The sequence below is a fragment of the Sarcophilus harrisii genome, chromosome 4 (genome assembly GCF_902635505.1).
Source record: "Sarcophilus harrisii chromosome 4, mSarHar1.11, whole genome shotgun sequence".
Classification (NCBI taxonomy): Eukaryota; Metazoa; Chordata; class Mammalia; order Dasyuromorphia; family Dasyuridae; genus Sarcophilus; species Sarcophilus harrisii.
The window spans coordinates 28,939,382-28,965,224 of NC_045429.1; the positions used below are offsets into that span (position 1 = coordinate 28,939,382).

The 25,843-nt window shown below is 53.5% G+C and overlaps 1 protein-coding gene across 2 annotated transcripts in view; it reads left to right on the forward strand.

Annotated features, from left to right (window-relative positions):
* The first annotated feature begins 2,844 nt into the window (after window positions 1-2,844).
* Window positions 2,845-25,843, forward strand: part of PIK3R3 (phosphoinositide-3-kinase regulatory subunit 3) — a 54,817-nt gene continuing 31,818 nt past the window's right edge. The window contains exon 1 of one of the 2 annotated variants that reach the window (XM_031969198.1): window positions 2,845-3,418. In XM_031969198.1, coding sequence (XP_031825058.1) covers window positions 3,271-3,418 — 148 coding nt within the window. In that variant the 5' untranslated portion in view covers window positions 2,845-3,270. Of the gene's footprint in view, window positions 3,419-16,841; window positions 17,014-25,843 lie in introns of those variants that run through there. The other variant, XM_031969199.1, reaches the window with a different exon arrangement.

Below are 25,843 nucleotides of genomic sequence, written 5' to 3' on the forward strand. Positions count from 1 at the left end.
ATATAATTCCCTAGCATGGAGGGGAGCCAGAACACCAGACAGTCCCTACCTTTGCCAAAACTGCCTGGGGCTGCTTAGGGATAAGCAGTGAGAACCTCACTTTTGTCTCAGCAGGGGGGTTGCCTCTTCCCAGGGCTGTGACTGGCCATCAGGCTAGGGAAGCCATTCAGTCCTGTGGCAGAAGGAAGCTCCTCCCCGACTCCCCCCCCAAAGAAATTTGGGGCAAATATACTTCATTAAGCAAAACAAACTCTCACGTTACTCTGCCCCAAAACGTATGGCTCGTGGTGCCCCAGAGACCACCCCCCTTGGGGGGGGAGTGAAGGGGGGGGTAGCCTGTCCCATCGGTCCTCTGGAACCCCATTGGCCACTGTACTGATCCCAACTGCCCCTGTCATCCTTATATAAATAGTTCTGGTTCTGCTCACTCCCCTCTGCCTCAGTTGGGACAAGTCTTCCCTTGTTTTTCTAAAACCATTCATGGTTTCTTATAGAACAAAAGCATTCGGGAACAATTGGCCCCGTCCCTTTTGTGTTCCTCAGACGTCTCCCGAAGCAGGACTTAGAGAAGGGGGAGAGGAGGAAGGTTTCTGAAGGGACTGTCCTCAGGGTCCACGACTGTCTTTCGCGGTAGCTGCTATTCTCATGTCCCCTGAACATGCAGAAACTGAGGCAGGCTGAGGTTCAATTACTTGTCCGAGACCACACAGCTAGTGCCCGAGGCAGGACTTGGACTCAGCCTTCCCGCCTGCAGACCCAGCCTTCCCCCCGTTGGAGAGGACCTTCCGAGGAGGGAGACAAGTGCGGAGAGTCGCTGCCCAAGGCTTCCTCCTGGGCCCAAGTGTCAGCCCCAGAGCTTCAGCTCTCGAGTCGCGGGAATAGGGGAGGAAAGACTTTAGCCGAGAAGAACCGCCCCCTGCTCTGAAGGAGGAGGCACCTGAGGCCTGGTGGGAGGGGGATTTGTCCAAGGTCACCTGGGGAGCCAGCTGAGGTTGGCGCTCAAAGCCTGCTGGAGTTTGAAAGGGCTGGGGGGGGGGGGGGGGGGGCGGCAGGAAGCAGAGGCGGGATGGTCCGAGCGCGGCCGCTGCCTGAGGAGTCGCCTCCTTTCCCTGCCTTTTCTTCCTCCCTCATTTTTCCCGAGCGAACAGGGACGTCGCTGGGAGAAAACAAAGCCGCCGGCTTCGGGGCTCAGCGCGCTCTGTCCGGCGGCTGCCGCAGCCCGGCTCCGGGGCTGGCGGGGAGGCGAGCGGCGGCAACCTGTGCCGGGGGCACGGCCAAGCCCGCGGGCAGCCGGGGGGCGGCCTTCCGAAAGCGCGGGTCTCCGAGCGCCGCTCCTTCGGCCCGGGTTTCCTGCCCCCCCCCCGGAGCCGGGCTGCGGCGAGCGCAGCACCGCGCGACCCGAGGGCGAAGCGGGGAGGAGGAGGAGAGGCGGGCGCGCCCCCCCGCTGCCCAGCAGCCGGGGTGGGAGGGGCAGGAGGCGCGGCGGCCTCCAGGCCCGCGGCCGCTGCCAACGGGAGCACAATGGGCTTTGTTACTCCTGGGGGAAGAGGAAGCCCGGTGTTCTCGCCTCCTCGCCCGGCATTGTCCCGGGGCTCAGCCGCCGCTCCTGACACGGCACACACGCCATGCGCGGGGCCCGGCCCTGTGGCCGTTCTGGGTACGGCCCTTTCCCGGGCCGCTCGCGATCACTGGGACGCCCTGACCGGAACCACTGCGGTGGGAGGGAGGAGCGAGCCCTCCGGGCCTTGGGTGCCGCGGGGCTCAGCTCGCAGAGCCCGCCCTTGGGCTCCCTGTCTCTCCCCGTCTCTCTGAGCGCGTGTCTCTGTCTCTGCTTCGGCGCGTCTGTCAGAGACTCCCTGAGCACCTCCCCCCCCCCCCCGGGCATCCCCCTTCCCCCGTTAATGGACAGCTCCGAGGAGAAGTCTTTCTGAACCTCCGCCAGCCCAGGACTTCTGTCCGGAGCCGGGAGCCTCGGGGGCTGAGCCGCTTCGCGCCCGGCGCTGGCGCTTCTCCGCGGCCCGCTCCAGAAGCGGACGGCGGTGCCGGCCCTCGAGGTTCCGGGCCCGGGCAGGGCCCCGCGCGCCCCCGGCCCAGGGCCGCGCGCGTGTGGCAGCGCCGGCGGGGTCCGCACTCAGGGCGGCCGGAGGCTGCCGGGACGGCGCGCGGCCGCTTCGGCCCGGTAACAATGCACGGGCCGGGTACAAGTCCGGACAAGGTGCAGCGCCGTGTCACGCGTGTGCAGCGCGCGACGCCCCGGAGTCCTGCGGACGGGCACACGCGGGGGTCATGTGTGTGCAGCTCCCAGGGAGGTACATGCACGTACGTGTCCGTGCGGGGGGGGGGCGCCTCTCGCGCTCCCGCCCCTTGGCCTCTGTCTCCAGGCAGCACTAGCACGAGCTCGGCTCCTCCGCTAGCTCCTCCCAGCCCCGCCCGGCCCGGCCCGGCTCGGGCCGGCCCCGCCCCCTCCACTGCTCGCTGTCTCCGGGCAGCCGGAGCCCCCCGCGCGTCAGGGCTGAGCCAGCCGAGCTGAGCCGCGCGCTCAGGGCCGGGCCGCCTCCCCCGCCCCCTCCCAGGGCCCGCCCCTTCTGCCTTTGTCCCGCTTGGTAACTGGGATCCCGACCAATCAGCGACACACCGGCCGGCGCCGGCCGCCTCCTGATTGGCCCGCTGCCGGGCGCGCAGCCGCCTCGCGCGGCCTCTCCTGGAGCAAGGCAGACAAAAGACGCAGGCTCCCGGCTCCGGCAACCAGCCTCCGCCAATCACAGCGCCCTGCTCTGCCCCCGCCCTCCCCCCGCGGCTCCCCGGCTCCCGGCCCCAGCGCCCGGCCCCCGGCCAGCTCTTGGGCCGTACCACCGCACTCCGCCGCGAGGGGGAAGTTCCCGCCGGAGCTGACGGACAGGCGAGCGAGGCCGCAAAGTCCCCCCCTCTCCTGCCCCCCCCGACACAGCTTCCCGTCGCACTTGGACTGCGGCCCTCCTGAGGGGCTCCTGCAGTCCGAGCCGGGGGAGACCTGCGCGCCCCTCCCCCCGCCCCCCCGGACGGCGCGGCGTTGGTCTCTCCCGGCGGGAGGCGGGGCCGGGCCGGGGGCAGGCCGGGCGGGCTGTCCACTCCCCTCCCTCCCCTCCCTCCGCGCCGTTAAAATGAAACTCTAGTGGCCGGAGCCGGAGCCGGAGCTGGGACTGCAGCCGGGCCGGGCCGAGAGCGGGCGGGAGCCCGGGGTGGCGTACGTGCCGGCAGCGGAGCCGCGCGGCCGGCCCCCGCGGGACCGCGATGTACACGCCGCCGTGGGGCATGGAGCGCGAGGACGGCGGGGAAGGAGAAGGCGAGGGCGGCGAGGGCGGCGAAGGCGAGGACTGGAGGGACGTGACCATGCCCTACTCCACTGAGCTCATCTTCTACATCGAGATGGACCCCCCAGGTGCGGGGGAGGGGGACGCTCGGGGGAGGGGCGGGGGAAGCGGGCGACGTCCTGCCCCGCCGAGCTCTCCCAATGCGGCGAGATGGACCCCCAGGTGCGGGGGGGAGGGGGCCGGGGGCCAGAGGGGGAGGGGGGCGGTGGGAGAGGGGACGAAGTCCTGCCCCGCCGAGCTCCTCCGAGAAATCGGGATGAAACCTTCCCCCCCCCAGGTGCGGGGGGGGCGGGAGGGCGACGGGGGGCACTGAGGGGAGGGCCATGTCCTGCTCCGCCGAGCTCATCTAAGACAGCGAGGACCCCCCCTCAGGTGAGGGGAGGGGGATGGGGGATGGGGACCAGCTGGAGGGGGAGGGGACAATGTCCTACTCCGCTGAGCTCATCTTCGACATCGGGATGGACCCCCCCCCCCCAGGTGCGGGAGGGGGGGTCGAGAACGGCGATGTCTTGCTCTGCCCAGCTCATCTTCTAGGTCGAGATGGACCTCCCTCCCCCAGGTGCGGGGAGGGGGCTGCTGGAGGCAGGGATAGACAGGAAGGGGAGGGGAGGAAGGGTGCAGTGCTCCGCTGAGCTCATCTTCTACATCGAGAGGGACCCCCCCAAGTGCGGGGAGGGGGGCACAGACTGGAGGGGAGGACAATCTGCGCTTCTAGACTGAGATGCCCACCCCCAAGTTCGGGGAGGGGGCTAAGGGGGAGGGTAGGAACTAGCTGGAAGGGGAGGGGAGGATGCTGTGCTCCGATGAGCTCATCTACGCCGAGATGGACCCCCCCCAGGTGCAGGGGGAGCGGGCTGCAGAGGGGGAGGGGGAAGGGTACCCTGCTTCCCTGAGCTCATCTTTTCCTTGAGATGGACTGGGGGGGGGGAAGCGAGCTGCAGGGGGCGAAGGACCAGCTGCGGGGAGCTGCTCTGGAGAGTTCGTTCAGTTCATCGTATATACGTTGAGGTGGACACCCCCCCCCCCCAGGTGCAGGGACAAGGGAGGAGAGTGCCCTGCTACGATGAGCTCATCTTCTGCATCGAGATGCCCCCCCCCTTCACTGTGCGGTGGGGAGGGGGCTCGGGGTGTACGGTGCCCTGCTCTTCCGAGCTCTTTCTTGCATCGAGATGGACACCCCCTGCCCCGAGGGGGGTTGGGAGAGGAGGGGAATGGTGCGGGCTCCTTGGGGCTCGTTCCCTGAGATGCCCCTCCTCGGCTTGGGGGGGAGGGGGTTATTCCTGGGGAGGGGGGGGATGATGCCAGGCTTTCTCGGAGCCCGTCCGCTTCGCGATTGGCGTGGGATAGGGGCTACTCCGGAAAGACGATGCCCAGGTCGGCAGAGCCGATTTTCTTCCTCGAAACGGACCTTCTAGGTCCGGGAGATGGAACTGGGGACCAGTGGGGGAAGGGGGGGCGAAACCGCTCATCCGCCCCGAAACGGCCTCCCCAGATGCAAGGAGGGTCTGGGGAGCCGCTCGGAGGGAGGAGGTGCCCTCCGTGCCCCTCCCGCCCGCGGGGCTTCCAGTCCGGATAGAGCCTCCCCGGGGGCCCGCGCCCGACCGCTGGGAGGGCGGAGAGGTGCCCCGGCGCCCCTGAGCCCCCCCCCGCCGCCCGGAGTGGGCCGTTCAGGTGCGCGGCGTCGGCCCCTCCTTCCTTTCTTTCTCCTGCGTCCCCAGGGGCGGCTGTAGGGAGCAGCCCGCCGGGCCGGGCTCCCAAAGTTTGAAGGGAGACCCTGGACTTCGGGTGTGTCGGAGGGCTGGGCGGCGCTGGCGGCGGGGGGGGGGGCGCGGCCTCCCCTTCCCCCCCACTCCTGGTCTTCGCTACCTGTCCCGAGCCCTTGGATTTGACAAGCTCACCCCAGGGGCGGGGGGAGGGGGCGGGGCGGGCCCGGGGCGGGGCACGTCTTCGGGCAGGGGTGTGGCAACAGCCCCCTCCCCTCCCCGTCCTTTCTTTAGCCTTCTTAAGTGCCTGCTGGTACGTGCCGCTGGGCGCTTAGTTCTCGCCTTTCTTTGGAAGTGGGTGCGGGGGGAGGGAGCTCCGGCCGCCTCCCGGTCCCCCTCGCCCCTCCGCGGGGGCCCCACCTGACGTCCGTGCCCCTCGGCTTCTCCCGGAGGCAGCCCCGCGCTCTCAGTGGGCGCTCTCAGAGCTTTGTCCCCGGCCCTCCCTTCCAGGTTTTCTTTCTTCACGAGTCCCTCCACTAGGAGGGGGACAGGAAAGGGAATCTGAAAAGTGGCCGGCGAGGGGGGAGGGGGGAACAGGAGGGAGCTTCTTTCTTTTGGTTTCCCAGCCCATCCGCGGGACAGTCCGATGTTAAACCTCATCCGCCTGCATCGATAGCACCCGATTGTTTGATTTCGGGGGGGCCTTTGTGACCACTTGTTTTTGTTCCCCGGGAGGTGCATTTCCTGACGCTAACCCGCGACGGGGGGAACTTCACTGACAAAGAGCGTATGTGGCAAAGCAGGTGCCCCTTTGTGGCCCTCAGAGTGCAGGCGGAGGGAGCACCCCCAAAGCCCTCGTGGCTCTGCTGCCCATTAGGGACACACAGGAATTGTCAGGCTTTTGTTTGTTCTTTAGTTGTCTCTCCCCAGTCACAAACTGGGTCACTCTGTAATGCCCCCCTGGCTTTAATCTTCCTTTCTTCGTTGCTGTCGGGCATTTGGCTTTTTTCTCTTCCTGGAGACTAGCATTTTCCTTTATTAAATCTGTGATCGTGGATTGATGGCAGGGACAGCTCAGGAATGTTCAGTCAGGATCGCAAGATCTATTGGTCGTGGTGGGGATTTTCCTCCTTTGTTTTCTCCCAGCAGAAAAGACTCTGGTCTCCTAAATGTGTCTGTGGTTTATAGGACCGTCATTGGTGTGTGTCCCAGCTAATAAAGCAAGGTTAGGGACTCTCGGTCTTCACGTTGCCCAAGCTGCATTGTTCCCTCTCTGTCCTCTCTAGACTTCCCGCAGGAGCCGGCTGGGGGATAGGGTGGGAGGGGGAGGATCAAAAGGACCCCCAGGAATTGTGGAGAATATGAACCTCGTTAACATGGGCTGTGAAGGGTTTGGGAGCCGGGTGGCCACCATCGAGGCTGTATGGCTGGTGGAAACGCAATAGTGGAGGTTAGAGAAAAATTTCATTGCTAGCTTGGTCGTTGTCAGAGATTACAGTTTTAATAGGAATAACATCTAACATCAGCTAACATTCAAGTAGAGCTTTGAGGTTTGCAAAGCACTTGGCAGGTATTATCGATCTCATTTGAGCCTCACAAAACCCCTGGGAGCTAAGTGTTGTGATGATCCTCATTTGACAGATGAGGAAATTGAGGTAAACAAAAATAAATCAACTTAGCTAGGGCCACACAGTAAGTGTCTGAGACAGAATTTGAATTCAGGTTTTCCAGAGCTTCATCTTCTGTACCCCAGGAAAGGGGCTGCTGTTTCAGTGAAGAAGGTTGGGTTCCATCCCTCCTTCAATACTTATTAGTGCCCCCTTAGAATAGGGCATGTGGCAGGATCTCCTTGAGGGGAGCAGAAATGGCCCAGCCTATTCAGGGCTCTTTCCAGGCCCGTCTAGGTTACACTGCTAAAGTGAGCCATATGGCTTAAGGAGGAAGTGACTTTGCTAAGGTCACCAAGTTAGTGGTGGAGTCAGGACAGCACTTGGGCCTTTTGCTCCTTGTTCTGGGCTTCCGTCATACCTGGCTATTTATGGCTGGGCAGCCCGAGGCTCCGGATAGGCGGCTGCCTGCATCTGGCTCTTCATCGGTGATTTGGATGCATTTGCACTAATTCTAAGGATTGTCCCATCTCCTGGTCCAGCTCTAAACTCTCTTCTGACCTCTTGCCTGCTAGACATCTTGAACTGGATGGCCAGTAGACTTCTTAACCTCAACTGACCAAGACCGAACTCATTGTCCCCCAAACCCTTCCCACTTCCAAACTTGCCCTTATTGTTGAGGTTCCAGCCCCTCCCCCAGGCTCCTCACCCCCTCACATCCCATCTGTTGTCAAGGCCTGTCCCTTTTACAGCATCTCTCTGCCTTGGTACAAGACCCCATCACCTCTAGCCCCTCAACTCTCCTGCCTCAACTCTCTCCCCCTGTCCATCCTCCATTCAGCCACTGGAGGGATTTTCCTCAAGCACAAATCCAGTTGTGTCATCCTCCCCACTCACCAAACTCCATCGGATCCTATCACTTCCAGGATAAATTATAAAATGCTCTTTGGTCTTCCAAGAAAGGCTTTCAAGACCTACACTTACCCCCCTGCCCCCATACACACCTTTTTAGGTCCAGTCCTTATACTGAAGCACCCCCCTTCCCCCCTGCAGAGCACCGGGTTTTAGGTGAGACTGGAAGGCTTCTGTGGCTGGTCGGTAAAAGTGATTCTCGTAGGGGGCTCACAAGCTAGGTGTGCTGAACCACGTGGCCCAGGAAGCCTTCCCAGCTGCTCTCCATTCTGCGCATTTCCCTGTCGATGGTTTCCAGTCTATCTTGTCCATCTTATCTGTCAGCATGTCATCTCCCCTTGCTCAACTGGGAGCTCTCTTGGTGGGAGTTGGACTTCTTTCATCTCACGTATCTTCAGTGCTTAGCACAAAGCCTACCTCATGCTTGTGGACTGACTAACAGACCCTCTCCCTATTCTTGTCCCCTTGTCAGCTGTGGGATTTCAGACAGATCCTCTGTCTCTGTCAGATGTGGAGGCTGGATGAGCCAGTCTGAGAGGTCAGTCCCTCGCAGCTCTAAAGTCTGTGATTATGAGACCCGGACCTCCCCTGGGCTGACTAGTTTGGGGGCCGCGATCAGGCATGGGTAGTGGGGCTGGTGTAGGTCAGTGGCGGGCCCGGAAAGCTGGTGTGATTGCTTCGTAAGCCTGCCTCATTCAAAGGAGAGCTTGGGTCCAGAACCTGGGAGGTGAAAGTCCCAGCCGCTCCTTCCTGGTCAGCATGGAGCCCTGGCGTGACTTAGCTGTGGAGGTCCCATGACATTTGAGGAAGGACATTGACAAGCGACACAAGAGCCCAGGCCCTGAGGCTCTCAGCTAAAGGCACTGGGATGTAGGTTGGACAAAAGAGCAGCTGGACCAGAGGACAGGCGAGCTGTCTGTCTCCCAGTCCCTGGAGGCCCCCCTGTGGAAGAAGGCCTCCCCAGCCGTGTGGCTCCTCCCCAGCCGTGTGGCTCCTTGGGAAGGCATTCATTGGAGGTCAACAGGGTCAGCCGGGTGAGGACCTTTGGTTGGAATGGGAGCTGGTTCTGGACCTGCCTTTCTTGATGGCCTCAGCCCTGATGACTCTTTGTTTTACTAAATCTCAGAATTTTATTGGGTGTCAATTATAGGTTAGACTACACCAGTGTAATGACTTAGTAGTAGCATTGTGTTACTTGCTAGTGAGCCTTGGAGTCGTGAAAAGCTGCGTTCAAATCTGGCCTTAGATACTTCCAGGCTGGATGACCCTGTGCAAGTCACTTGCCCTGCCCAGTTCAGTTTCCTCAATGGTTAAATGAGGAGAAAAATAACCTCAACCCCCTAAATATTGTGAAGATCATTTCTTAGTGCTGACACATACTAGGTGCTTATTAACTACTTAATTACATGGGCCTCATGGCCATGATTATTTTGAAAGTAAGAAGATATATAAATTGAATTGTTTGCATTCTCAACAAGGGGGTGCTGGGGACGGAGGAGAGAATCTGGAGCTCATACTTGTAAAAGTGAGTGTTAAAAATTGTACGTGTAACTGGGGAAAATAAAATGCTGAACAAATGGGGGAAAACAAATGTGTGTGTGTGTGTGCTATCCATTCTGGTTATGTTTCTTTGCATTGTGATGTCAGTTTACAAAGCACTCTCCTTAGAGCAGCCCCTCAGGTGCACGCTGCAAACATTGTCGTTATTTTTCATCGAACAAGTTAATGTGTGTAAAGTGCTTTGCACACCTGAAAAAGCCCCGTGTCAATGCTCGCTGTTGTTTTCCAGACAGGATGGCTAGTAAGTGGCCTAGCCAGAAATGGCCCCCAGGGGCCTGGCTCTAAAGGGGCTCTGTCCTGTCGTTAGGAGGCCCTGCTGCTTTGTGTCTGTGATCTCCTTAGAAACACTCTCCTTGTGCCTCTTAGACTTTAGAGGGAATTTACCTGACTTAAGCCGTCTCCAGAGAAGGGCTTCCTTCCCAGCACCTCCCCCCATTTATCTGCAGACTAAATTTTGTCATGCCCCTCACTCCTGACTCCTTTATCTGAATGTTCTCTGAACTCTTAGCCATCCCCATCTGATCCTTTTCTACCTTGTCCTAACTGGAAATGCCCAGAACTGAACCCAAAAACCCAGACGTGGCTGACAGGCCCAGAGGGGCCTCCGCATCTCAAGAGCACACTCCCTTTCTTGGATACCATCTCACTGACCCATCAAGTCACATCTCCCCTACCTTACACTTGGGATTTCAAATTTTAACACCAATATAAGACTTCATCCCTATTAAATTTCACCTTATTACAGCCTTCCTATGTCGCAGCTTGTCAGGATTTTTTGTGTCTTGACTGCCATCTATTGTGTCAATTATCCCTTCTAGCTTTGTCCTGATTCAAAAGCCCCATATCTCTGCTTTTATCCTAGTCATTGATTAACAGTATAAATGGCACAGAGCTGAGCATGAGCTCCTCATCCTCACTGCCTTTCTACTAGGATTTCTGTGGCAATCCTGTTCTGATCCTCTCTCTCACCTTGTCATTGCTGCTCACTCTCCTTTGCTCCCTTCCTCCTCTCTTTTCTCTGTCTCTGTCTCTCTTCCCCCCCAACCTCTATCTTTTCTGTATTTCTCTCTCTCTCCCTCTCCCCGCTCCTGCCCTTTCTTTCTCTGTCTCTTTCCCTCTTTCTTTCTCAATACTTCTGTGTCTCTGTCTCTTTCCACCCCCCTGTCTCTCCGTGTTTTTCTCTGTGTCTTTGCTCCCCTTTTCTCCCTCTGTCTCTGTCACTCACTCTCCCTCCTCTCTCTGCCTCCCCCTCCCTCTGTCTCTGTGTGTCTCTCACACACACATACACACACTCCTCCATATATTGTAACTTCCCAGCAGAATGTAAACTCCTTGAGGGGCAGACCTTGCCTTTGTTTGTTCTTTGTTCCCCACCAAGGCCTGGGAAGCCAGCTATCCTATGCAGACTTGTTATATTTGTGTGTATTAGATTGGAGCACTCAATGTTTCCCAAGTTGACACCGAGTATGAATGCTCAGAAAAGCGGGAGCTAGCTAAAATGGAGGGGGGCAGCTACTGTCTCCTCCTCGGGATGGAAGGGACCCCTGCTCACTTCGAGGCCTTTTCAAAGGGAGGCTGGAAGAGCACTTGTCCGCGGTGCCATTAAGTTGAGCCCTGGTCAGGTCCAGATTGCACCGGATGGCTTCTGAAGCCCTTCCATTTCGGATTTGGGCCCAGAGAGAGGAAATGGGCCTTTGTGCTATGATCAGAGAGGATGGACATTATGGAAAAGGCGGTACCAGGGCCCAAAGGATGGAGAGGACTACCGAGGGCAGGGAAGGAAAGGGAGGAAGGAGTCCCCAAAAGACAGAAAGGAACCATGTGCAAGAACTTGGCTGGTTTGAGTGGTGGGAGGTTATGCTGGGGGGGAGGGGAGGGAGGCGGTCCGAGCTGCTCCGCCTCAGGGTCCCTCAATCCCAGGGTTGGAATTCACTTTATTGGATCGACCCCCCAATCTCTATGTGGTCTTGATAATGGCAGGAAGAACCTTCTCAGGTGTTTGATTAAAAATCTAGGTATCCCTCAGATTTACAGGGTTTCCCAGGTTAAAAAACTGATTAAAAGATAGGTTAGGCTGGCATTTCTAGGCCCTGCTTTTCATTTTGAAAGAAGCTTGATTAATAATGCCTTCTAAAAGTTACCCCAGTCACTTTCTATCATAGGCTTCCTTCACTCTCCCTCATAATAAAGAAAAGGGGTTCAAAGAATCCCCAATTCACAGCACCTAAGTCTGATGGTCTCTACCAAGAGGGGAGGAGGCTGGTTTTCATCCAGAATCAAGTTTAGCACCCCCCTCCCCTATTCCCACTTCAGCTGCCCCTTGGTCTTGTCTTTATTTCTATTGTAGTCATCAGAGTCTTATGCTTTCATTGCTCTGCCTTGCTTCTCATGGTGAATTCCTTGCCTCAGAGGTCCCAGGATCCTCCAGGAGAACAATTCCTCCCACCTCGGTTTAAGTTACTGGAGGTCAATCCAAAGGCCAGATGGAAGATAAAAATCTTAATTAGCATCAGTTGTTGGGTTTGGCGGTTGGGTCACTTAAACAAAGGGAGGTATACTATAGAGCTTTGCATAACCTTAGGGCTGAAGGAGCTTGTCTGGTGGGACTGCCCCAGCTTTCTCTTCCTTTCTTATCTGAGTTAAGTGACTTGTTCAGGGTCACACAGCTTTTGTCTGAGGCTGGATTTGAGCCCATGGTCCATCCTCTATCCCCTGTAGCACCTAGCTGACCCCTTCCCTCCCCTTACCCCCACCCCATCCACCTTCCTAATTTGGAAATCTGGAATAGTAGGGACAGGGAGTCAGGTGATTTGGAAGAGAAGGTATAAACTTTAGGCTTAGAACTTGTTAATCTTGGAGTCTCAGGAATTGCAAAAATTAAATTTGTTCCAATGGAACATTTCTCTAAGGTTTGTCCTGGAAGGATAGGGAATCTCCAGATTGTGGAGGCCCCCTTCTAGGGAGATTCATTAGAGTTCATCTGTTTGAATAAAATACCAACTGATGATCTGTCTCTATTTACATTGCCCCATGACTCTTAAGGTTGCTTTTGTTTTTTCTGGGGGCCTCTCCACACATCACACAAATTTCTCTGAATTCTCCATCTCTTGTTTTGGCACAGTAACATTTGCTGATCAGTAAGTGTCCCTTTGTGGCCAGTTTTCTGCTGCTACCAAAAGTGTTGCTGTGTATGCCCCTTGAAGATACGCCCCTTCTGTCTGTCTGACCTCCTTGGACACGAGTGGTCTTATTGCCCTCACGTCCAAAATTTCAGATTGCTTCAATTAGAGTCAGGGTTGTTGAGCCTGTCTTCCCATAATCCCTCCAGCATTTTTTGTTGTTCTTTATCCTTTTTTTTTTCTTGGTTTTGCAGGGATCCTCATATCCTTATCCTCGTTTGTGTTTTCCCTCTCACTAACTTTGAGCACTTTTCCATGAATTTGATATTTTGCCTACGTGTTACAAGGGTTCTTGTCCTCTTTCCCCCCTTTTGAGGAATGGCTTACTCAGATTTCTGTGTCAATTCCCTTGGTGCTCTCACCATCTAATGTTGAATGAAAGCTCATCACTGCACACTCTTTCATCAGTTCTTTTCTAAATATTCATTTTTTATTCCTGGAATGGAAATCCAGAATTCTGCTTTTATGGAAGTTCAGATGGACATCAAGTTTAATAATCTGAGCATTGCCAGTCCTTTCCCTTCTGGAGTCTTCAATGGATCTTCCATAACTTCTTTGCTGCTGTGTTGAGCTTTGTTTTTATTATTATTGTTATTAAAGCTTTTTATTTTCAAAACATATGCATGAATAATTTTTCAACATTGACCCTTACAAAACTTCTTGTTCCAAATTTTCCCCTTCTTCCCCCCACTCCCTCTAGAAATGGGAATTTCTAGATGGTAAATAATCCATTTTATATTATACATGTTAAAATGTGTTAAATGCAATATATGTAAACATATTTGTACAGTTATCTTGCTGCACAAGAAAGATCAGATCAAAAAGGAAAGAAAATGAAGGAGAAAACAATGCAAAGGAACATCAACAAAAAGAGTGAGAATGTTATATTATGAACCACACTCAGTTCCCACAGTTCTTCTCTGGATGTAGATGGCTCTCTTCATCACAAGATCATTGGAACTGGTCTGAATCAAGTCATTGTTGGAAAGAGCCACATCCATGAGAACTGATAAAATATTGTTGTTGCCTTGTACAATGATCTCCTGGTTCTGCTCATTTTCACTCAGCATCAGTTCATATAAGTCTTTCCCGTCTTCTCTAAAATTATCTTGCTGATCGTTTCTTATAGAACAATAATTTTCCATAAGATTCATATGAATCTTATGGAATATTATTGTTCTGTAAGAAATGACCAGCAAGATGAATACAGAGAGGCTGGGAAAGACTTATATGAACTGATGCTGAGTGAAATGAGCAGAACCAGGAGATCATTGTACACAGCAACAACAATACTGTACGAGGATGTATTCTGATGGAAGTGGATTTCTTCCACAAAGAGAAGATCTAATTCAGTTCCAATTGATCAATGATGGACAGAAGCAGCTACACCCAGAGAAGGAACACTGAGAAATGAGTGTAAACTGTTTGCATTTTTGTTTTTCTTCCAAAGTTATTTTTTACCTTCTGAATCCAACTTCCTGTGCAATAAGAGAACTGTTCGGTTCTGCACACATATTGCATGTAGGATATACTATAACTTATTTAACATGTATAAGACTGCCTGCCATTTAGGGGAGGGGATGGAGAGAGAAGGGAAGGGAAAAATCAGAACAGAAATGAGTGCAAGGGATAATGTTGTAAAAAATTACCCATGCATATGTACTGTCAATAAAAAGTTATAATAAAAAAAAAGATTCATATACTATAACTTGTTTAGCCATTTCCCATCTGATGGGTATCCACTCAGTTTCCAGTTTCTTGCCACTACAAAAAGGGCTGCCATAAACAGTTTTGTACATGGGGGTCCCATTCCCTCTGAGCTTTATTTTTTTTAATGAATTTATTTTATTCTCTCTTTTCCCTTCCAAATTGGAAAAAAAAAGGGGGGGGGAATCCTTGTGGCAAATACACAGTCAAGGGACCCCAATGCCCACGTTGATCACAGCCAAAATTATCTGTCTTATTCTCCACCATATCCATCACCTCACTGTCAAGAGGTCGGGTAGTAACCTTTGTCATTTGTCCCATTGTGATCATTGCATTGATCAGACTTCCAAAGTCTTCCCATATTGTTTGTCTTTACATTATTGTTGTTACTGCATAAATTCTGTTCTGTTCACTTTAATCAGCATCAGTTCATACAGGTTTTCCCGGGGTTTCTCTGAAACCATTCCCTTCATCATTTCTTATGTAGCAATAGCATTACATTATGTTCATATGCCATGAGTTTGTTTTCTTATTCTCCAGTTCAAGGACATCCTCTTAGTTCCCAGTTCTTCACCACCACAAATGTCATGAATGTTTTTGCACATGTTACTCCTTATTTCTGTTGGAGCTAGATTTAGAAGTAGTATCTCTGGGTCAGAGACTGGGCACAATTTAGTGACTTTCCAGAAGAACTAGATTGCTTCATAGCTCCACCAACCATTCATTAGGGGACTCATTTTCTCATTGGCCCTCCAGCATTTCCATTTTGGGTTTTTTTTTTTTTTTTTTTTTACCTCATTGCCAATCTTAAGTGTTCTGAGATAGAAACAGAGTTGCTTTAATTATTAGTATATTGTATCATGTTATTATTCTATAATTATTAATACCTTGTATCATGTTCTATTACTATCTTGTATCTCTTGAAAGTTTGGTATTCTTTGAAAACTGCCTCTTTATTCCCATAGACCATTTATCAAATGGGGAATGGCTCTTATTTTTATTAACTTTAATCAGTTCTTTATATATCTTGCAAATTAGATCTTTGTCCAAAAAACACAAAGATTTTTTTTAAATCCAGTTAACTATTTCCAGTCTAATTTGAATTACATTGCTTTTGTGCAAGAAACTTTTAGTTTTGTGTAATCAAAGTCGTTAATTTTCCCTTTTGTGATCTTCTTCATATCCCTTGTTTAGTCATGAACTCTTGCCTCATCCCTTAGATGTGACAGGTGATTTCTCTTCTGCTCTACATTGTTGGTGATGTGACCTTTTATGCTAAATCATGTATCCCACATCTCGTGTTTATCCTTTCTTGAAGGATCTGTGATTTCATCAATGTAGATGCTTCCACTGACATAGGTTGCCATTCCCCTTGGTGATTGTGACCATGACTTCTCATCATGCCTTTTATCACCTGCTGGAGGATCCTCAGGGCTGTGGAGCATTTGGCTGGTCCTGGGGTGCCCAGTGGACTATTGCTGGGGCTTCTGGGCTCTCTCTTTCCAGATTGCTAAGAGGACTGTCAAGGAAGGTCCCAGTTAGGGTGAATAAGCAACCACATTATTCGAAATCTCTTTGCATTTCTCCATTGGATTGGAACCCAAGACCAGATGTTATATAATTAGAGTTTAGAGTAATACATGTGACCTCTCCAGGGATTTGTTTGCACAAATGGGAACCTGGCTGTGATGGCAAGGAGCCCTGGGTTTGGCTTTGGCAGAGCTGTGATGGGATCCAAACTCTGCTCTTGCCACATGTGTGACCCCAATCCTTCCAGGTCTCAGTTTCCTCCCCAAAATCAATAGATGACCTGTATTCTTTCCTTTCTTTCCCCATCCCCAGGTCTAAATCTATGACTGTGCCTATTCGCTTTGTTGTGGCTCAGGTTTCTTTATTTTTTAGGTTATATTGGTCTCATTTTATTATCAATAGCCATGATCTTTGCTGGGCTAAAGAGAGAATCTGTTCTCTCAGAGCAAGTAGGTCATGGAAAATATACATTTGGATCTCAAATATGTAGATATTGGCGAAATTCCCAGGCTTGTGACAGCGTGGAGTTGAGTCAGAGCTGGCAGTGTAGATATGGCTAAACGTGACTTTGAGGAGAGTATGGTGGCTCCTTCAGGGGGCTTTGGGCTCATTGGACTCTGAGGTCCCGAGCACACCCAGAGAGGTCAGCCGCCCGTGGGCTGCAGGAGACACCTGTAGCTCCTTTGCTGAGGCTATGTTGCCAGGTTCACGGGAAGCTGGTGGGTGATAGATTGGGCCTTTCTGTGAGCGGGCATGGGCACAAGCCTTGGGCCCACCAGGTCCTGCTGGCTGACTTAACTGTGCCCCCTCAGCCTGTCTGAGCTACATGCTCCTCATGGGCAAGCTAGGCCAGCCTGGTGCCACTGAGAGGGGCTCAGCGTTACCCAGGGCAGCCCTCAGGCCCGACCGGACCTTTCAAGCCTGGTTAGAGTTCCTCTGGTCCCTGGGGGAGGTGAGGGTGATTGCTTAGCGGAGCAGGGAGTTTCTCCAGGGTCAGCCAGGGAATGCCTGGCTCCCTGTCGTCTTGGGGGTTTAGTCAGTGAGTGAGGAACCATTTCTTAAGCTCCTACTGTGTGACAGGCAGTGTGCTAAGGGCTGGGGATTCAAAGAAGGGCATAAGACAAGCAAATGGGGGAGGTGGCATGCCACCAATTATGTGCCACATGAGATGTGAGGATGTTGGGAAATAAGAGAGCAGCCTTCCTACCGAAGGGGCAATTCACCCCAGACCTGATGGAAGATTGCACTAGGGAACTACTGGAGCTTGAGTAGAAGCCTCAGAATTGTGCTTTAGGAAGATCCTTTTGACAGTTGAGAGGAGGGTGGACTGGAGTCTGGGGGACTGAGAGACCCCTCCCCCCAACCGCTATTAGAACAGTCTGGGCCTGAGGTGAGGAGGGTCTGCCCCAGACAGAAGGGCAGCATCAGTGGAGAGAAGGAAGTGTGTGAGAAAGATGCTCTGAAGGTAAAACCTAACTGATTGGCAGAGCCAGGGGATGACCCCTGCTCTTGGGCCTGGCTGGTCAGGAGGCAGAGCTATGACCCCTGCCCTTGGGCTTGGCTGGTCGGGAGGCAGAGCTGGGGATGATCTCTGCCCTTAGCCCTGGCTGGTCAAGAGGCAGAGCTATGACCCCTGCCCTTGGGCTTGGCTGGTCAGGAGACAGAGCTGGGGATGACCTCTGCCCTTGGGCCTGGCTCTTTGGAAGGCAGAGCTATGACCCCTGCCCTTGGACCTGGCTGGTTGGGAGGATGGGGTTACCCTTAAGACTAATTGGGAAGTTAGGAAGAAAGGGAGGTTTGAGGCATGGGCAGCTCCATCCAGTTCCGGTGGTCAGAGGCAGCTGGAGATGCAAGGCCAGAGTTCAGCGAGAAGCTGATGCAGAACGGGCAGTTGTGATAACTAGCAAAGGGATGGTAATTGAGTCCATGGAATGCAGTCACCAAGGGACACAGTATATAGAGAGAGGGGAGCCGGGGAAAGCCCTGGGGGACGTCCCCTCCAAGGTTAAGAGGGCATGATCTGGAGGAGGATCTAGCAAAGAGACGGGGCAGGATGGTCAGAGAGGTAGGGGAAGAATTAAGAGAGGGAAGTGTCCTGAAAGCCTAGAAGGGAGAGAGAGGATCAGGGAGGAGAGAGTGACCAGCAGCTTCAGAAGGCGCAGAGAGGTCAAGGACAATGATGTGGGAGAAAAGGCCTCTGACTTGGCAGCTAAGAGATCATTCTCTCAGCAGGTACTCCATATAGAAAGAAGGATTTCTGGTTCTTTATGTTCAAATTTCTAAAAAAGCCATGGCATCCCACACTTGGGTAAAATAGGCTCTCTGAAAACTGGAGAAGAGCAGCGTAGGTGTTTCTAGCTGTCTTTCTTTCTTCCAGCCACCGAATCTCCAAAATCTGGGTCACTGCTCAGAGAGGGCCATTGGGATCTTTGTTGTGGTGTGAGTAAGGATTTCTCCTAGTACGTTGGCGTGTCCTGATTGGCTTCAGGTCCGAGTTTGTCTTGATCACTGGGAGACCCCTGGCTGGGAGGAGGAGGTGCTCCTTGGGGTCCAGGAGCCCTTGAGCCCTATGGCAGCCTCCCTTTTCCTTGCAGGTGGAAGAGGGAAGGGCAAGAGACACATAAAGGAGAAGAAGGAGGCCCTTTAGAGAGAGAAGGTCAGACTCCAGAGGGCAACCTTTGGAGAAAGTGTCAGGGTGGAGAGGAGAAAGCCAATCACAAGACTTGATGAAAAAGTGTCCTTGTTGCTGATAGACTCTTTTTTGAGGGAGGGTTCTCCCTCAGGGAAAATCTTCTCTTCCAAGCTCTGTGACACGAAATGAACTTGGAAGGTGATCTTCTGCAAAGAAAGTTTTTGGTAGCCATACTATTTATAATGTGAAATTGAAGAAATGAGGATTGTCGGGACAGATGGAAGGAGTAAGACTCCCCCAGAAAGGCTTCCTGGGCATTAAGTCCCTGGCGTTGGGTTCCTCCTCTGGAGCTCTGTGAGCTGACGGCTCTGCCGCAGCCCCAGAAGCCCTTTTCCTCAGGCCAAGGGCAGGAGGGAGATGCTTCCCAGGTCCTCCGCGCCTTTGTTATCTGCTGTTGGGAAATGTTTTTATCAGAGAAGTTTTTTTCTCTTATAAGATCCTAATTTTCAGTGAGGGCCTGCTATTTCTCTGGAAGGAGAATGACGTCAAGCACAGGAAAATGTTTCTGTTCTTCACGCTTTTGATCTGGATGGTGATCGCTCCCTGCCTCTTTTCATTGAAAAGAACACTTAGATTGGAATAATTGCGGGAGAGGCGGGGTTGGGCCATGGGATAGCTGAGTTACAAGTTCAGCTTCTTCCGGGGTGATATGCTCTGTCCTAGGTGCTGGGCACCTAATTAGCCCCCGGCCCTGCCGGGGTGGGGGGGGCCTGGGAGAGGGGGCTGATGTCTGTAAGGGAAAAATAAGTGGGCATGGTGTGGAAATGTGCATGTGGCCATGTGTATGTGCATGTGCCTACGTGTACGTGTGTATGTGCCTTGGACACTGAACAGGTACATGTATGTTGGATGTGCTTGTGTAAAGACGTGTGTGTGTGTGTGCACACGTGTGCTGTGTGCAAGGTGTAGGGGTGAGGAAAGCCCCCGCAGGTTGGGGTAGGGGAAGTGCAGGGTTCCTGGAGACACGAGAGATGCTATCTGGCCTGAGCTTTGAAGGCCACTAGGGAGTCTGAGAGAGCACAAACATTCCAGGTGTGAGGGACAGCCCATGCAAAGGTGGAGGTGGAATGCAGCAGGTGAGGAAGAGCAGGTCAAGCCAGTCAGTGGCGCGAGAGTGTGGGGGGCAGGGTTGGGGGGGATTGGAGTCAAGTTAGGGATGGCCAGTCTGGCAAGGTCAGGGGAGTGGGGGGAGGGGAGGCGCTGGACCCAGAGTTAAGGGCGGTCAGTTTGGCAAGGTCAGTGGGAGCCGGGGAGGGGCGACAGAGGAGTCTGTGCCCACTTCCAGAGATGAGAACCTGGGGGAATGGACAGGACGCTCTCGGCTCTCATGGGAAATTCTGTCTGCGTTTTCTGGGACCTGAGGAACGGAGTCTTCCTTACTGATCTATGAAAATAGCTCCTGATTCTCCATCAATGGTTGATGAATGTATTTTTAAAAAAAACTATTCTGATAACTGCATTTCTGAACAGTGCTTTCCTGTGTCATCCCTTACATTTTATATTCTGTATTTAAAAACTTGGTTGGGAAGAGAGCTCTTTAGGTTTTGCTGGACGGACTGCCTGCAGTCAGGGGGTCCAAAACACAAAAGGGCTAATTAAAGCTACGGGAACGGGGAGAGGAAATGCTATGGCTCTGGTCCTAGGAAATGTTGACAAAGCTTTTGTTTACCTTCCTGCTCTTTGTGGACTAGAGAAGGGAAAATGGTCCATCAGAACTAACAAACATCAGCAATGTCTGGCACTGTAGGCAGTCTTCCACACCCGCAGTCCCCTGCAGAAGAATGGGAGGAGGTGCCTGCTGGGGTCCCAGGGTGGCCCAGCTTCAGGTGCTCCACTTTCCATTGGCCAAGTCGTCTCTGGCTGTTGTTTCCCAGACCCTGCTCACTTTCCTTTGCATCGGCTCCCTGGCTTTCTCTGTGGCCACCATGTTTTTATTTCCTTTAGATTCACAGCTTGTTTAGCTGGTTCCCAGTCACTGGGCATCTAGTTCTTTGGTACTACAAAAAGTGGCTAAAATACCTTGGCGTGTACCTCATGTGAGGTGTCTTTGATTATTGACCTCCTCGGGCATTTGCCCACCCCCAGTGTTTTAGTCTTTTTCTTCACATAATCCCAGTTTGCTTTTCAGATTGGTTGCTACTCACAGCTCCACCAACAATGTATCAGCCTGCCTTGTCTTTCTACTACCACACTGACCTGAGTACATTGGCCAAGGGATTAGGCTAGCCTCCAAAAAGGGGGCTAAGGAGACTGGAGCCGTGCTCTCTGTGTCCCGCCCATTCCTTTTGAATGAAACGACAGTAGGCTGCTCTCCTGGGGCTGAGTCCAATCAGATGGAAGTCACTGAGGAAAAGCTCAGTCTACACAGAGCGATCAATTAATGAGTTCTGGTTGGGGAGGTGGAGTTGATGGAGACTGTCTTAAAATAAAGGAAAGAGATGGGAAATCATAGTGTACAATCAGCCCCAGGAGTCCGTGGGGCGGCCCAACTGCCCCAAAGTGCGGGGACCTTGGGCCCCCAGAGGTGACTGTCTGGCTGCCCTCTGCCCTCAGCAGGGCTCCCCAGAGACCTGGGGTCAGTTCTGGGCCACAGCTTGGAGAGGACTCATTGGCCAGAGGGCAGCCAAGATGGGGAAGGGCCTCCAGCTCCTGGCTGAGGGGGGAGTGTTTGAGGAGACTGCACAGAGGTAGCAGCAGTGCCCGGAGGCCAAGAGCAGAGGCAAGGGGAAGTCCTGGAGAGGGCCATACTGAATGGCCTCCCTCAGCCAGAGCCTAGGTGGGCCTTGCTGGGGGTGAAGGAGAGGGCAAAAGCGAAGGCCCTCAGAGCTCTTGGGATTAAACTGGGCTCAGTTCCCGTCCTTCTCTGGCTCTTCCCAGCTTTGGGAGCTAGGATTGCTCCGTGGGCCCCGGTTTCCTTATCTGTTAAATGGGAATATACTTTCCTTACTTCCTGTGGAGGACAGATGTTCTAAGTAAGCAGGCCTTAAGGAAAGGGTAATATGGAAATGAGGAGAGGCTGGGCTTGTCATTCTGTATTCTGCCCCTTCATGGAAAACGGGTTCATCCCTTACTTTAACACTGGAGAAATCTGAGGCTGAGAGAGCTCTCAGGCCTCTAGTTTGCGTCAGTCAGCAGGCCCAGTTGTCGCCAGTAAGTCCCCCTTTCATCTCCTCCCCAGTGGGGCAGGGCCAAGAAGGGAGGGGAAGGCATCTCCTTCCTCCTGTAGCTCTGGATCTGTCTTCACTCTCCTGCACAAGTGACTTTCCTAAAGGACGGATCCATTCCCTAATTCAGAGAGTCCAACGTGGCCTCCAGAGCTCTCCGCAGCCGCCTCACCAGCCTGGTTCATGTTGGTCACTCCCCGCCCATATTCCAGCCCAGCCAACTTGGCCTTCCTTTATTTATCCACGGGCTCCTTGGTCTTGCCACCCTGCCTGTGTTCTGGCTGCGCTTCAAGCCTGGAACCTCCTCCCTCCTTCTTTCTCCCTCCTCTGCTCTGCCTCCACAGCAGGCCCTTTCTAATTGCCCGGGGGCTGCCCCCATCTCCTGGGGATGTCCAGTCTCTCCTGTAAGCTGATGGAGGACAAGGCCCATTTCTGCTTAGCACTGCTCCTCAACAAGAAGCTTATGGGTTAATTGGTTAGTTGACTGAGAGCATGAGCAGGGTACAGCCGGGGTACCCTCTTGTGTGGCAGGGCAGAGCCTTTGGGGAAGCCCAGGCACTGGGCATGCTACACCCACCTGAGTGTCCTTGGACGGGAATGCTCACCTGCCATCAAGTGCTAGGATTGCTCTGAGGGCCCAATACAGACAGGAAAGGAAGGGGCACCGACTATATGGCAAAAGACCCCTTGGGAAAGTCCCATTCTTCCTTCCCTGGGTCACCCTGGTTGTGCCAGTTACATCCCTGCTCCTAGGGTTGGTACATTGGTAAACCGAAGGGGCTGCTCTCAATGGCCACTAAAGTCCCCCCAGGTCTAGGTCTGCAGCACAAGGACCTACATGAAACCCTTTGCACAAAAGCAGTTCTGGGGGCTCCAGGTTGGCTGTACCCCAACCCCAGTCTCTATCTAGGACAGGGGGGCCTTGCAGGCCTCCATGGTAGGGGCAGGCTTTGGCTCCAAGTTAGTTTGGAGGTGTGAGACCCCTCGCCAGCCAATGGGGCGATCCTTAGGGACTCCCAGCTTCTCTGGGCCTTCTTTTCCTCATCTGTCAAATGAAGGGCTCAGACTGCATGGTCAGTTAGGAGACTGTTAGAGTCTGGCAGAGAAGTGGTCACTGACCTTCTGAGGATGGCGGCCACGTGAACAGAGATGAGGAAATCAAGTCAGCAGCCGTGACAAAGTGAAAGCAAGACACGGCGCGTATGTGGGAACCTCCCGGCACAGACTGGCTGCACCACAGGCTGCAAGTCAGAAGACGAGGATTGGACTAGCTGGCCTCCAGCTCCTTTCTGGCTTTAAAATGTGGATTCTCCAGCCACAACCTGCAGCCTACATTCTGGCCTTGAAGGGAAGCACCCTTGTCCACTGCTCACACTGCCCTCACTCCCCAAGAATCTCTGTTCCACCTGGGTTGGGAACCAGTGTCTGTGCATCTTTTCCTAAGGCTGAGGAAGGGGGAGAGCCTCCCCCATTGCAGCTTTGGGTTTACTGGGATGCTTGGCTCATCTTCTAGGAATACAGGCTGGACGCCCCCTTTTTCTCCTCACCTCCAGCCAGTATTGGGAATAGCAAGTTTATGCTGGAGCAAGCCAGGGGCAGGCAGCCTTCAGTGGAGATTGCCGAGTTTGGTCTGGCCCAGCTGGGGCCCAAGACCTCCTGCCTCTCCCTTTGTGCCCGCCTTCCCTCTCCCTATTGGGCGTTTCCACCTCTCTGTTTTTCCTCTTTGGTTCTTTTTCTGCACTTGGACCAGTTCCTCTGCAGCTGTTCCAGCCCGATCACTCTTGGCTCCTCACTTCCTCTGAGCCCCAAGCCTCTCCCCTAAATGCCTGCCACCCACACCTCCTCCTCCCCTCCGATCAGCCTGCACGGGCTTCTGTCCAAAGGATCCTTCCTGACCCCTGATTTGGAACTGTCATTTCCTCAGAATTCTGTCCTACCTCTGCTTGCCTTTAATCAAATGTCAGCTACCTATGACTTGGCTCAAGGCCTGTCCATCTCACCTTTCTTCTTCTATTACCCCGCTTGTTCTTGGCCTGAAATGCTTTTTTCCAGACTTGTTAAATAGAGAACACATTTTGGTGAAGAGGAAGGGGGCGGTCCCATACTAGTCCAGGATTTTCTGGCACAAGCCAGTATACCCTATACCATTTTTTTTGCTCACAGCTTATGTGGCTCTCTGGTGTGCCAGATCCTAAGGCATTCCCAACCCATACCCCTGGAATTTGGGTTGGTACTAACAGCAGGTCAGCACTTGTGCCAGGAGGCCTAAGCCAGAGGGCTGCTGGGAACCTGAGTCAGGGCCAAGAAGCCCCTCAAATACGCAGGAATTTTCAGGAGAATCTGGGGCTCACCCGTCTAGCCATAAGGCCAGATGCAGCTGCCACCAATAGGGGCTCAGCTACCAGCTTCAGGGAGTCAGAGGGCGAGGGCCTTACTACAAGGAACTCGGAAATTGAGAGCTTTGTCTTTCACACTCCTGGAACAAAATGAACCACACGGCTCATTTTGAGTATGAGTTTAGCATGGTTAGGATAAAAACCTTGGTACTTGTTTTTTAATTATGTTTTACTGGTGCTTTTTTATGTTTATAAAACATAATTGTTTCTATAAAGCTAGTTCCAGATTAATGCAAATAACGAATGCCTTGAAATGGCCTGCATTTATTCAGATTTGCACTATTTAAAGTTGAAATTATGTAAAATTATGGTCATTGGTTCCAGCCCATTGGAAATCTCCAGTGCTCTAATAATTGGGCCACTTCAGGGAATTTCGTATCCCCGCTATTGGGACCTGACTATTCATCCCCCTGAAAACCTGAAGCTCTGGTGACTGTAGCTGACAGCACATGCCCTGTGGTCCCGGACTAGCTGCCAGGTAGAGCGAGCTACGTTGGCTTCATTAGTCACTTATTTATTGCCCAGGTGCCCTGCCCCCTGAACTCCACTCTGATCGGAGTGACCGTCCACAGAATTTGGCGCCTGGCCCCAATGTTTGTGCAGGGCGTATTGTTGGTGACAACGGCATTTGGGGGTGGGTGGGGCTTCAAGGTCCCTCAGAACATCTCCTTTGATGTTCTGAGAGACTTGGGAGTGGGCTCGATGGGCTGCTTTCCCCATTTGATGAGTGAAGAATTGCGCCCCTTGAGGGAAAATTCCTTGCCCACAGTTATATCCAGGAGGAGCAGCCAGGCGTACTCTCAGGCCTTCCAGAGCCTACGCTCAGCTCCCTGAGCATTAAGCCAAGCCGCCAGTCAGCATGGAACCCAGAGGGGTCAAGGCCAGGCCTAGCAGACCTTTCCCAGCCTGAGGGAGGCAGGCTCCTGGCCTGTCACACCCATGATTCAGCACTGCTGTGACGAGGCAAGAGTTCCCTTCTGTCTTCTCTCCATTGTGTCCTCTGAGCAGCCCCCCCCCCCCACTGATAACCGACTCCCTTTGATAACTTAGAGGCACCCTCCCTTCCCCAACCCCTTGCTCCTTCCCTGAGCCCAGCAGGGCCCGCAGGAGCGGGCACACTGCCCACTCCTGTCTCTTTGCCAACCTCGATGCAGGAAGGCTCACTCCCCTTGATGATGGGCCTGTCTCCAGCTCGGGGGCTCTGGAGGCTGCGAGATCTCAGTGGGCAAGCTGCAAGGGACATCCCTCAGTGGTCCTGCTGAGCACGAGTCCCCTCGGTGACGTGCCCAACCATGACTGTCGGCCGGCTGCTGCCCCTTCTAGGACACTGCACCCTGCAGCAGCCTGGCTGACTTCCCCGAGGCCTGCCCAGTTTCTCAGGCACCGCCTCCACCCTTAGCTTCCTGGCTTCCTCATGCTCTGGCCATTCCACCTCCACCCCTGAGGAAAGGCCCAGCTGTGAGCACTCGGCCCACTGGACATGCATGGCCCTGTTTGGGGCTGGCCCTTCCCTCCCTGATGCCTAGAGGGCCGGCCCTCTCTGCCCCACACTCTGCAGAGTGATCACTCAAAACTCTCTTCTTGGGACTCCAGTCTTCCTCTTGCCAGGGAGCAGAGCCTCCCCTCCTCCAACTGAAAGAGACAGGCTTCCCTGAGCTCTGAACCCTTCCCCATCCCTAGCTGCTGCCCCTACTCGAGTCTGAGGATGAGGGCTCCTAATCCTGTCTACTAGCAGCCCCTCTCTCCTTGGCCCTTGAGCCTCACCCCTCTTCAACTGACCTCAGATCATGCCCTGTTTGTTTCTCTCTTTCCTTCCTTCCTTCCTTTCTTTCTTCTTTCTTGCTTTCTTCCTTTCTTCTTTCTTGCTTTCTTCCTTTCTTCTTTCTTGCTTGATTTCTTCCTTTCTTCCTTTTTGCTTTCTTCCTTGCTTTCTTCCATCTTGCTTCCTTTCTTTCTTCCTTCCTTCCTTTCCTTCCTTCCTTCTTTCCGTCCTTTCTTGCTTTTTTTGCTATCTACAAACATTTGATGATTCCCCCCAGTCTT